The 12,771-nt window shown below is 49.3% G+C and overlaps 1 protein-coding gene across 1 annotated transcript in view; it reads right to left on the reverse strand.

The window, feature by feature from the left end:
* grin2ca (glutamate receptor, ionotropic, N-methyl D-aspartate 2Ca) overlaps positions 1–12,771 on the reverse strand; it is a gene marked incomplete at both ends in the record, with an annotated part of 105,332 nt that overhangs the window by 31,405 nt on the left and 61,156 nt on the right. The window contains 1 exon segment of the mRNA XM_084329496.1: positions 11,541–11,752. Coding sequence (XP_084185622.1) covers positions 11,541–11,752 — 212 coding nt within the window.

Here is a 12,771-nt window from a genome sequence, read left to right on the forward strand (position 1 = left end):
TGTATGTAGCTACCGCTCGCTTCATATCACAGGGCAAATGAACATCTAGAGCTAAATTACCTTTTGATTTCCCGGGGCGACGGTGTGTCATGAAATTTCGTTTGAACTCAGAAGCATTTAATATGAACCTAAACATAACGATTTCCCCCGAAGTTGTTCAAATGGTTCACCTTTTAAAAATGTCTGTCTGTTTACTGGGGGCTGACATCTTGATTAGAGCGTAACATTAGTTAGTCACATTCGATTCGTCATGGCAGTGCCTAGTAAACAGATATTGTTGTGTTATTTCAACAGCTTCGGGCTAAGCCTTTGGCAAATAAGTGGCCCGGATTTACTACTTCTGAGTAAAGTAAAATCAAATGACATTTGATAGCTGTCAATCGTCTCCCGGGAGATCTAAAGTTAATTCCAGTCTATGTTAATTTGCCCGGCTGTGATATGAAGTAACCAAAGGGTAGCGTACTTATACTGTACAACCAGCAAAACGAGCAGGCAGAATTAATAGACTGCAGAAGTGACTTTTACAATGGAGATTGTATGATATTTTTCAATATTTAATCAAATTTTTTTTTAATTCTCAGCATCAATGAGCATAACTATCTGATAAGATAGAAATACAACAATGCGGTTTTACATGTATTTCCAATAACACACAAGCGTTGTTAAGTTGATCTACAATCTGCAGCCATATCGCAGTGTTATGGCACACACACACACACACACACACACACACACACACACACACACACACACACACACACACACACACACTTACATCCACGTACTGTAGCCTTCTGTCCACATAGCCTTCTCATAGTCTGCACATCGTATCTATAACTCATAGACTGTACGTCAAGGTACTCCGTTTTGTCTACTCCCCTGTATAAATACTTTGTTAGCTCTTCATTCTAGAGAGATCTGGGCTATGGGCCCATTTCTGTAACCTAGGCCTCTCCCTGTTCTAACATGTCATTCTGTCAGCAAACTCCTTAACTGTGACTAATCTGGTCAAAATATAGGGCTGTGGGAACATAGGGCTGTGGGAACATAGAGCTGTGGGAACATAGAGCTGTGGGAACATAGGGCTGAGGGAACATAGGGCTGTGGGAACATAGAGCTGTGGGAACATAGAGCTGTAGGAACATAGCGCTGTAGGAACATAGGGCTGTAGGAACATGGGGCTGTGGGAACATAGGGCTGTGGGAACATAGGGCCGTGGGAACATAGGGCCGTAGGAACATAGGGCTGTGGGAACATGGGGCTGTGGGAACATGGGGCTGTTGGAACATAGGGCTGTGGGAACATAGGGCTGTGGGAATATAGGGCCATGGGAACATAGGGCTGTGGGAACATAGGGCTGTGGGAACATAGGGCTGTGGGAACATAGAGCTGTAGGAACATAGCGCTGTAGGAACATAGGGCTGTAGGAACATGGGGCTGTGGGAACATAGGGCTGTGGGAACATAGGGCCGTGGGAACATAGGGCCGTAGGAACATAGGGCTGTGGGAACATGGGGCTGTAGGAACATAGGGCTGTAGGAACATGGGGCTGTGGGAACATGGGGCTGTGGGAACATAGGGCCGTGGGAACATAGGGCTGTGGGAACATAGAGCTGTGGGAACATAGGGCTGTAGGAACATAGGGCTGTGGGAACATAGAGCTGTGGGAACATAGGGCTGTGGGAACATAGAGCTGTGGGAACATAGGGCTGTGGGAACATAGAGCTGTGGGAACATAGGGCTGTGGGAACATAGAGCTGTGGGAACATAGGGCTGTAGGAACATAGGGCTGTGGGAACATAGAGCTGTGGGAACATAGGGCTGTGGGAACATAGAGCTGTGGGAACATAGGCATGCTCCCAGTTGTTCATACTCTAAGGTAACTGGTAAAAAGAAAGAAAGTGTAGCATTTTACTTATTTTAGACTTAAATTAATACGATTATCTATGGGAAACACCAGCCAATCTAAGATGATCTTCTATGCGAGGTTCAAGGCTGGTAATAACAACACCAGCCTACAAGCCACGGCAATGGGGGGGGGGGGGGGGGGGGGTCTGCTGATGGAGACTCAGTGTTCAGGGTAACAGAGCATGAGGTGAGGCGGACCTTTAAAAAAGTGAATATCAGGAAGGCAGCAGGACCGGACGGCATCCCCGGCCGCGTCCTAAAAGTCTGTGCCGACCAACTGGCCCCGGTATTCACTGACATATTTAACCTGTCCTTAGAACAGGCTGTCATCCCCACTTGCCTGAAGAAGTCCACTATCATCCCTGTACCTAAAAAATCCAAGCCTGCTTGCCTCAACGACTACCGCCCTGTAGCTCTCACCTCCATAGCCATGAAGTGCTTTGAGAAGCTAGTAAAGGGCTACATCTGCTCCTCCCTCCCCATTAACCTGGACCCCCTGCAATTTGCATACCGCCCCAACAGGTCCACGGAGGACGCCATAGCCCATGTGCTGCACACAGCAGCATCACACCTGGACAAGAGGAAGGGGAACTATGTGAGAATGCTATTCATCGACTACAGCTCGGCATTCAATACCATAGTCCCCTCCAAACTCATAGCCAAGCTTAGGGACCTGGGCTTGAACTATGACCTCTGCCAGTGGGTCTTGGACTTCCTGACGGGCAGACCCCAGGTGGTGAGAGCAGGCAACTGCACCTCCTCATCCATCACCCTCAACATATAGGGGCCCCCCAGGGCTGTGTTCTGAGTCCCCTCCTCTACTCCCTGTACACACACGACTGTGTGGCTCAGCGGAGTAACAACACAATCATCAAATTTGCTGACGACACAGTAGTGGTGGGCCTGATCTCCGCAAACGACGAGAGGGCCTATCTGGAAGAGGTCAAGGTCCTGGCGGGATGGTGCCAGGAGAACAGCCTCTCACTGAACGTCAGCAAAACAAAGGAGATGATTGTGGACTTTAGGAGGTCGGGGGTCAAGGACTACAGCCCCCTCAGCATCGACGGGGCACCGGTTGAGAGAGTGAACAGTTTTAAGTACCTCGGAGCCCACATATCCGAGGACTTGACATGGACCACACACATTGACAGTGTTGTGAAGAAGGCACGACAACGCCTCTACTTCCTCAGGCCCCTAAGGAAGTTCCAAGTCAGTCAGAAGATCCTTAAGAACTTCTACTCATGTACAATAGAGAGCATCCTGACTGGCAACATCACCTCCTGGTTTGGGAATAGCACTGCACAAGACCGAAGCAGACTACAAAGAGTGACACGTTCAGCGGAACGCACAATTGGAGGGGGGCTTCCCACACTCCAGAACATTTACAACAAGCGGTGCAGGGGTAAGGCTAAGAGAATCATCAAGGACTCCAGCCACCCGAACAACTGCCTCTTTGAACTGCTGCGGTCAGGCAAGCGATACCGGAGTCTCAAGGCGAGCACAGAAAGACTCAGAAGAAGCTTCTATCCCCAGGCCATCAGGCTGCTCAACGAACAATAAACACTATGCAACAACCATCAAATGCACACAGCACACACATCCACACGCACACACTCACTTTAAACAAACAACACACTGCAGCACCCACTCTCCACACTTTAGATCACCTAAACACACTTTATATTTATTGGTAAAGGATTTGCACTACAACTCGTACACCTTACTGTAAATTGTACCTAAATTGTACCTCATCCCATTTCTGCTTTGCACTATATAGTAATTGTATATTAGTACATTGCATAGTATATTGTATATTGTATGGTAACTCAGTTACTTCTATTCTGCATCGAACATTGTACATATGTCTATACTGAACACTGTGACCTGTATTTTTACTTCTATTTTACATGCTATACTATTTTATTTCATACTTATCTTGTCTAGCACAGTCTCTGGAGCGTAACAGTAAGAAGCATTTTGTATAAAAGTATTCTGTACTTCTGTATGACACTATTAAAGAAACTTGAAACTTGAACTTGATGATCTCAGTGTCACCCTGTTCCCAAATAACTGTCTATGGAGCAGCTCCAGACTTTATACCTGATGACGTCACATTTGAGTTCGACTTACTTCTCTGATTTCTGGCTTTGACAGAGTGCAGTAAGCTCACGTTCACAAAATATGAAATGAACCCACCTAGACCGTGGCAGTAACATGTCATTTGGGAAGTGTTCCCCTTTATATAACGAACTTGGTCTCCAATCCTTAGAACAGGCTGTCATCCCCACCTGCCTGAAGAAGTCCACTATTATCCCTGTACCCAAAAAATCCAAGCCTGCTTGCCTCAACGACTACCGCCCTGTAGCTCTCACCTCCATAGCCATGAAGTGCTTTGAGAAGCTAGTAAAGGGCTACATCTGCTCCTCCCTCCCCATCAGGCTGCTAAACGAACAATGAATGAACACTACACAACAACAACCACCAAACGCACATAGCACACACATCCACACGCACACACTCACTTTAAACAAACACACTGTAGCACCCACTCCACACACTTTATAGCACACACCCACTTTAAACAAACACACTGTAGCACCCACTCCCCGCACTTTATATTTATGGATGAAGGATTGCACTACAACTCGTACACCTTACTGTAAATTGTACCTAAAATTGTACCTCATCCCTTTTCTGCTTTGCACTAGATAGTACTGTACATTAGTACACTGCATAGTATTGTGTATTGTATATTATATGGTAACTCAGAACATTGTACATATGTCTATACCGAACACTGTGACCTCATTTTCTTCTTCTAAATTCATGCTATATTATGTTATTATGTTATTTGATACTATCTTGTCTAGCACAGTCTCTGGAGCGTAACAGTAAGAAGCATTTTGTATGAAAGTATTCTGTACTTCTGTATGACAACTATTAAAGAACTTGAACTTGAACTTGAACAATCTTATACGCTCTATTTTAATCACCTTTCTCCATTCGCCACGCGACTCTATAATGACGTGAGAACCTCGCCGTTAAATATCATTGCCAAATACCTTGACGTATTATGCCAATTATTATGCCAATTACCCTCCGGTCTCTCCAGAGCGCGGGCAGGTCCCAAAACCAAACCTTGTGCTGACTGACACAGCGGGCACACGAGGTGGGCTGTGTGAGGTGTGGGGTGCAGCATGAGGTGGGGTGCAGCGTGAGGCGGGGTGAGGCGAGGTGCAGCGTGAGGCGGGGTGCAGCGTGAGGCGAGGTGCAGCGTGAGGCGAGGTGCAGCGTGAGGCGAGGTGCAGCGCGAGGCGAGGTGCAGCGTGAGGCGGGGTGAGGCGAGGTGCAGCGTGAGGCGGGGTGCAGCGTGAGGCGAGGTGCAGCGTGAGGCGAGGTGCAGCGCGAGGCGAGGTGCAGCGCGAGGCGAGGTGCAGCGCGAGGCGAGGTGCAGCGTGAGGCGGGGTGCAGCGTGAGGCGTGGGTGCAGCGTGAGGCGTGGGTGCAGCGTGAGGCGTGGTGCAGCGTGAGGCGAGGTGCAGCGTGAGGCGAGGTGCAGCGTGAGGCGTGGGTGCAGCGTGAGGCGTGGGTGCAGCGTGAGGCGAGGTGCAGCGTGAGGCGAGGTGCGGCGTGAGGCGTGGGTGCAGCGTGAGGCGAGGTGCAGCGTGAGGCGCGGTGCAGCGTGAGGCGCGGTGCAGCGTGAGGCGAGGTGCAGCGTGAGGCGAGGTGCAGCGTGAGGCGAGGTGCAGCGTGAGGCGAGGTGCAGCGTGAGGCGAGGTGCAGCGTGAGGCGAGGTGCAGCGTGAGGCGAGGTGCAGCGCGAGGCGAGGTGCAGCGTGAGGCGAGGTGCAGCGTGAGGTGCATCGTGAGGCGAGGTGCAGCGTGAGGTGAGGTGCAGCGTGAGGCGAGGTGCAGCGTGAGGCGAGGTGCAGCGTGAGGTGCAGCGTGAGGTGCAGCGTGAGGCGAGGTGCAGCGTGAGGTGCAGCGTGAGGTGAGGTGCAGCGTGAGGCGAGGTGCAGCGTGAGGCGAGGTGCAGCGTGAGGCGAGGTGCAGCGTGAGGCGAGGTGCAGCGTGAGGCGGGGTGCAGCGTGAGGCGAGGTGCAGCGTGAGGTGCAGCGTGAGGCGGGGTGCAGCGTGAGGTGCAGCGTGAGGCGGGGTGCAGCGTGAGGCGAGGTGCAGCGTGATGTGCAGCGTGAGGCGAGGTGCAGCGTGAGGTGAGGTGCAGCGTGAGGTGAGGTGCAGCGTGAGGCGAGGTGCAGCGTGAGGCGAGGTGCAGCGTGAGGCGAGGTGCAGCGTGAGGCGAGGTGCAGCGTGAGGCAAGGTGCAGCGTGAGGCGGGGTGCAGCGTGAGGCAAGGTGCAGCGTGAGGCGAGGTGCAGCGTGAGGTGAGGTGCAGCGTGAGGTGAGGTGCAGCGTGAGGCGAGGTGCAGCGTGAGGCGAGGTGCAGTGTGAGGTGAGGTGCAGCGTGAGGCGAGGTGCAGCGTGAGGCAAGGTGCAGCGTGAGGCGGGGTGCAGCGTGAGGCGAGGTGCAGCGTGAGGTGAGGGTGCAGCGTGAAAGCCAGTGAGCCGCAGGCTCCATGCAGAGAACAATAATGACACATCACCCCTAACCTCCCACAGACCTTCAGTCTAATGGACTATGCCCTCACACACACACACACACACACACACACACACACACACACACACACACACACACACACACACACACACACACACACACACACACACACACACACACACACACACACACACACACACACACACACACACACACACACACACACACACACACACACACACACACACACACACACACACACTCATGAGGGAATGAGAGGAGGAGGCCGGGAGGCAATGAGACGGGCAGCCGAGGCAGCGAGCAGGCGGGGCAGAGAGATGCGACAAAGGGAAACAAATGAATACTCGTGGTGGAGGAAAAGCTGGATGTTTCTCAGCGGCCACGCTGGACCGGGGGTAAACAACGCAGCGGCCCCGACCTCCCCGTCGCACCGGCTTCCAGGGTTCAGAGCCGGGGGTTTGAGTCAGCTGCCAATTTCATTGGAACGGGTCTTTGGGAATAGGTGCGTGTGTATGTGCGAGTGCATGTGCGTGCATGTGTGTGTGTGTGTGTGTGTGTGTGTGTGTGCGTGTGTGTGTGTGTGTGTGTGTGTGCGTGCGTGTGTGTCTGTGTGTGTGTGTGTGATTGTGTGTGTGTGCGTGCGTGTGTGTCTGTGTGTGTGTGTGTGTGTGATTGTGTGTGTGTGTGTGTGTGTGTGTGTGTGTGTGTGTGTGTGTGTGTGTGTGTGTGTGTGTGTGTGTGTGTGTGTGTGTGTGTGTGTGTGTGTGTGTGTGTGCGTGTGCGTGCGTGCGTGTGTGTGCAGGGGCATAGCTAAATATATTTGGCCCTGTGCACATGATTTGTCTCTGGGCCCCACTCCCCAAACTCATATACAACTCTTAGTAAAAACCTATCAAAAAAACGCTTAGTTCAAACCCTCTGAGGGCCCCCCCCCTCCCCCCCCTGCTAAGGGCCCTGGGTTGTAAGGTCCACTGTTCCTCCCACTGCTCCCTTGTATGTGTGTCTGAAAGAGGATGACTGGAGTGTGCTGCAGATCAGTGAAGGCCATTTTGAACAGCATTGGAACTGATTCAATTAGATGCGATTAGATTCAAATGTGTTGTCATTATGCAGCGCAAGTACAGTGCAATGAAAATAATGCAATGCAACAGTAAAGTGTAATAGCAATATACAATGTATAGGTGATTAAACTTGATATAGAATATATAAATGAGTACTAGTGAGTAATAGTGCTAATCAGATGTATGTTTTATTATGTACAGTGATACGGGCAGTGTTGTCGTCGAGTCACTACATCTGCAGTCCGAGTCGAGACTCGAGTCCCCAGTGTTCGAGTCCGAGTCCGAGTCCGAGTCACCAAAGAAGAGCCCGAGTCGAGTCCCCATTACCCTAGTTTGAGTCCGAGTCATCAAGGTTGAGTCCACTCCACTCTGGCAGTCAAAGAGCGGACATACAAATAAAAAAAGGTCTACATTAAACATAAATGACACAGCGGTCACCATTTCAAAGGGAGTTTATTTACTTTGTGACACAATAGCCAAACAAATGCACTAGCCATCAATGTCTTATGCCAAATGATTAGGGCCTATTACAAAATAAAACTGTATTTATCAATTAACAAGTCTGAGTCCTCATCTTCACCTTCCGAGTCCGAATGCAGTCAATCCTCGAGTCCAAGTCCAAGTCCAAGTCATCAGTGCTCCAAGTCGAGTCACGAGTCCTGAAAATCAGTCCAGGACTTGCTTGCTTTCCTTCCGACACTCATGTGCCTGCTTACAACGCTGCACGTGGCTTTAAAACGTGCAGCGTTTTACTGCTTTACACTTTGACACAAGTTCTGGCAAGTGGCCATGCCTACAAACAACAGCCAGGTTGTGTTGTCAGGTTGGGGTCTTGGGGAGATACCGCAGTAGATGTCAGTGACATTTCAGTGACAGTCAATGACACTCCTGATATCACTTTTGTCAGTGAAAATCCGAGAGAAGTACTTGTCCTTGAGACGTCCATTTGACCGGTAAATGGAACAAGCCTTTTTCTTTTTCGGGTCGATATCAGCCCATATGACTGTAGGCTAGTGGTGCTGGTGTTTAGCTGCCATGGTCATGTCCATAGACTCGCTGGTCTTGGTTTGAGGAATGCAGGCCAATAGGGAGGTGTAGTCTGACGTCACTTTGGACCGCCCGCGAGGTCCACCCGTATAGGGATTTATCATTGGGAAAATGGATTATCGGCTATTGTAATAATTCTGCCTCATGAACATTGGCAAGCTTTCCATTTTTGCACAAAATGATTTCCCTTCTATCACTAACATTATTGTTTAAGCATTTTTGGTTGAAATACAATTCGGCGATTTTCTTTTTTACGATTAATTGCGATTATTTTCACGTTGAGCTATAGATTGTGGATGAATACGCACAGAAAGGTACACCATGCAAATGTTCATGCTTTATTTGTTTTAAACGAGACGATTTAGAAATGGGCAATGGGGAAATACGTTGCAATTTTGCGAGGTGGACCGGCCGGAAACAGCAACGACGTAACCACTACACCTCCCTATTGGGCAGAAGGGACCAACAGCTGGAGAGGCAGTATGGCGGAGACGATGTGTTCTGTCCCCGTAACATCTCCTCAAAAAGCACTTCCAAAGCATAACCATCTGTTAATATCATGTGTACATCTGTGGATTAAAATAATTAAAAGTGTGTATATGTGGTATAATGTGGATATAATTATATTATAACTTAGGTGTTTTTGTGTTTTTACCCACACAGTGCGTAGAGGACACCCTGCTGTGAGTGCCGTCTCTCTCTCTGTGATGTTCTTTAGCTGTGTGTGCGGCTGAAGTGTGTTGTTGTCTCGGGGAAAAGACTCAGCCTCCCTCTCCCCGGCAGCAAGCCCTTGAAACGTTCACCTCTGGAACAAAAGATAATTGGACCACGTTACTGGGTGTTGTTCCCGCCTGCCAACACGTGGCTCCCGGGACCTCATCTCCTGGTGCACTCAGTCCCAGCGTTAATCAAATCAAAGGTATTATCATCTCACTCTCATTGGGGCAGAGCTAAATAGAGGATGACATCATCTTAATGCATCGATATAGTGCATTCATCGGGGCACTGCACCAGTATTAATCTCAATATCAGCCGGCGCAGATCTGGCAATATGCTGTGAGTGAGAAAAGTTTTGTCGGCAAAGATGAAGGGAAGGACGAATGGATCTTGAGAGCTGTATAGCGCTCCTTGGAACCCAGGTTCAAAATCCTAACAGAAATCCGCCCTCCTCCTGTCTGCTTCCTTTCTGCTTCCTGTCTGCTTCCTGTCTGCTTCCTGTCTGCTTCCTCCCTGCCCCCCTTTGTTTACAGTCCAGAGAGGATACTTGTTGAAGAGACTCACGGCCATACCACGAAGCAAAGACGTGTTCTCGGGGATCTGTAGCACCGTTCAAGCACCACATGGCTTCACCGTGATTGATCAAATCTATTTAACTGGCAAACGGCGCTGGCTTTTCCCAGAAGGCAGCTTAACTGCTATTTTTCCGACTCGTATGGTGATGTGACAAAACGGACTCGTCAGGTTATATCACGAGACCCGTCTCGGCAGAGAACCTGCCCCGACACAAAGTGAATAGTCTGTAATATATTCACCGCCGCGTGCCGCCTGGTCAGTAGTATTGAGCTGAGCATTTGGCGACTGTCACTTCTCTCCGAGGAGGAATAAGCGAACCGCGCCCAGATGGACCCGGCAGGCGGGCCCGCGCTCTCTCCGGCTGAGGGCGTGAGGGATCGGAGCGGAGGACCCAGAAATACTCCCGTCTGACTGATGACTCCCTGGAGGTGCCTCCCTACCTGGATGGCGATGGTGTGGGGGGTGAGTTATAGGCCTCGCTGGCTTCTGCCGGAGTCTTGAGGCATGGAGGACGTTAGGAGAGGGGGGAGGTGACCACGTAATGGATGCAAGTGCCAGGCTATTTCTTTCTGCTTGCCTTGAGGGTGTGGGAATAGTGTTGGTTTGGGTTTAGAAAAGGCCTTACCATGTAAAAAGGTTTGCTGCCCAGGGGTTGATTGTTAGCAGCAAACTCTCCACGCTTCAACCCTAATCAATCAAAGTGTCTCATTTGGCCATCTACCCTGCTGACTGCGTCGTTGAGCTTCTCATTGGGTTTTATCCTCATCTATATTTTTGCAACTCCGGGAAAATGCTTCACTCAAAAATGGAGACACCACTGTATATACACAATGTAAATGTACTGCATATATATATAGTGCTTTTATCAAAAGCACTTCACAATTTGTTCCTCACATTCAGCCGTTCACTCACACACATGGTGGAGGCAACTATGCAAGGTGTCAATCTGCTCACTGGGAGCAATCAGGGGTTAAGTGTCTTGCTCAAGGACACTTTGAAACGCAGCCGGGAATCGAACCGGGAAGCTTCCGATTACCAGAGCTCTACCTCCTGAGCTCTACCTCCTGAGCCACTGTCGCCCCGCAGTGTGGGGCGTAATGTAATGTCAGTGTGGACTTTATGCAAAGATCTGCAGTGGTATGTTGCACTGAAGGGGTTTGAACTTCATTCTCTGTCCTCTCGTCTCGTTAACACCGTTGTCGGTAATGGATAATAGGCTGCATTTCCTTATCTGCTAATGAACACCTATATCAGTCTCTAGTGGTCAGGATTGATGAGGTGGCCTAATCGTCCCATCTAATTGATATCCCCACGATGCAGCACATATATTTCCTTTATTGGGTCAAAGTTTGATTGCCGTGATATTGCGCTCTGGCCAAGTATAGCCTAATGAGTATCTCACCTCATTGAGTGATAAGGAGCCATGGCTAGGCTAATGGCAGGGGAAAAAGCCTCTTAATCGCATACCATAATGGCACTCTCAAGTTAGATACAAAATCAATCAAGCAGGCATGTTAACATGTGGAACTGTAATACTACAGGGTTTGCATGGTAAGACATGTCTTTGGTTGTCGGAGCCTGAGTTCAGTCCACTGCATGGCGCGGTAATGTATAATAATAATAATAATAACACGCTGATGTCTGTGACTTACGTCTCTGTCCTGTTGGACTGCCGTCGACAGGGTACGGTGTTGCTGACACAGGTGCCAGTCATGGGATCCACCGACTCTACGATGACAAAGGGACGCTCCTCCAGCGTGGCCACCGTCAGGTGCCTGTAGTCGGACACCGGCTCCATGTAGGAGCCGTACCGAGGCCACACGGGGTACCTCATCTGCAGGATCCCCATCTCGTAGTTCCCCACCTGGAGAGATTTCAGACGGAGAGAGAGAGAGGGGAAGAAGGGATCAATCTGGGATGTCAGTGTTCACTTGTAAAAGAGTTCACTCCTGGACTTCCGAAATGTTATCAGAGTATGAATATGACAGGTTCTCAATGAAGTGGACATGACCTAATAACGGGGGCGCACGAAGAAGTCACCGTGAGTCTGCTCCTCCTTTATGACAGGAGCCCATGGACCATGATGACTGCGATAAACAACTCACGGTGCCACAAATCAAAGTCTTTAACCTTGTCCCAAAAGACAAATCATGTAGAGACATGATGGAGAATCAAGCTCCACCGCCTCTCAGTTATTTAGGAAATGTCAATGTTTGTGAGACCACAGAGAAAACCCCTGCTGCATATTGCAATTAATAATCGTACTCTTTTCCCCCATCAAATCTCTGACATTGAGAATGCTTATATTATGCTGTTTCACTGGGGGGGTTGTGTGTTTGAACTTGGTGCAGCAGTGGGGAGAATGCCAGGGTGTAGATAATTGAATGGAAATTGAGTTTGAGGTCACAGGGGATATAAAGAGCGGAATTATATGCATGTATTAGAAACAAGGCAATTCCAATTCCGCTATGTAATCAATTCCGTAATTTCCATTTCAGTGGATAACGGCCGGCTACCATGCCTTTGACTGTCGTATTGTAACCTAGAGCTATTTTATCACTGTTTCTGCTACTGATTTGCACACACTACACCCGTGCACTGATTGTTATGTTGAGGTCTAGAGCTATGTTATCATTGATTCAATTGCCACTTTGCACCCACTACGCCCACACTGGGATTATTACATTGTGGTTATTGTATTGTAAATCTTATCAATGCTTATGCTGCTATTTTGACATTATTTTTTATTGCTTTCTTTTTTGTCCTACTTTATTGCTGACTATACTTCTGCAAGGCCAAGGAGCGGAGAACAAAATAACTTCACTCCTGTACACTGTTACAGCGTATGAATGATGTGACAATAAAAATATGAATCTGAATCTG

This window comes from Notolepis coatsorum, assembly GCF_963971535.1.
Source record: "Notolepis coatsorum genome assembly, chromosome: 14".
NCBI classification, from domain to species: Eukaryota; Metazoa; Chordata; class Actinopteri; order Aulopiformes; family Paralepididae; genus Notolepis; species Notolepis coatsorum.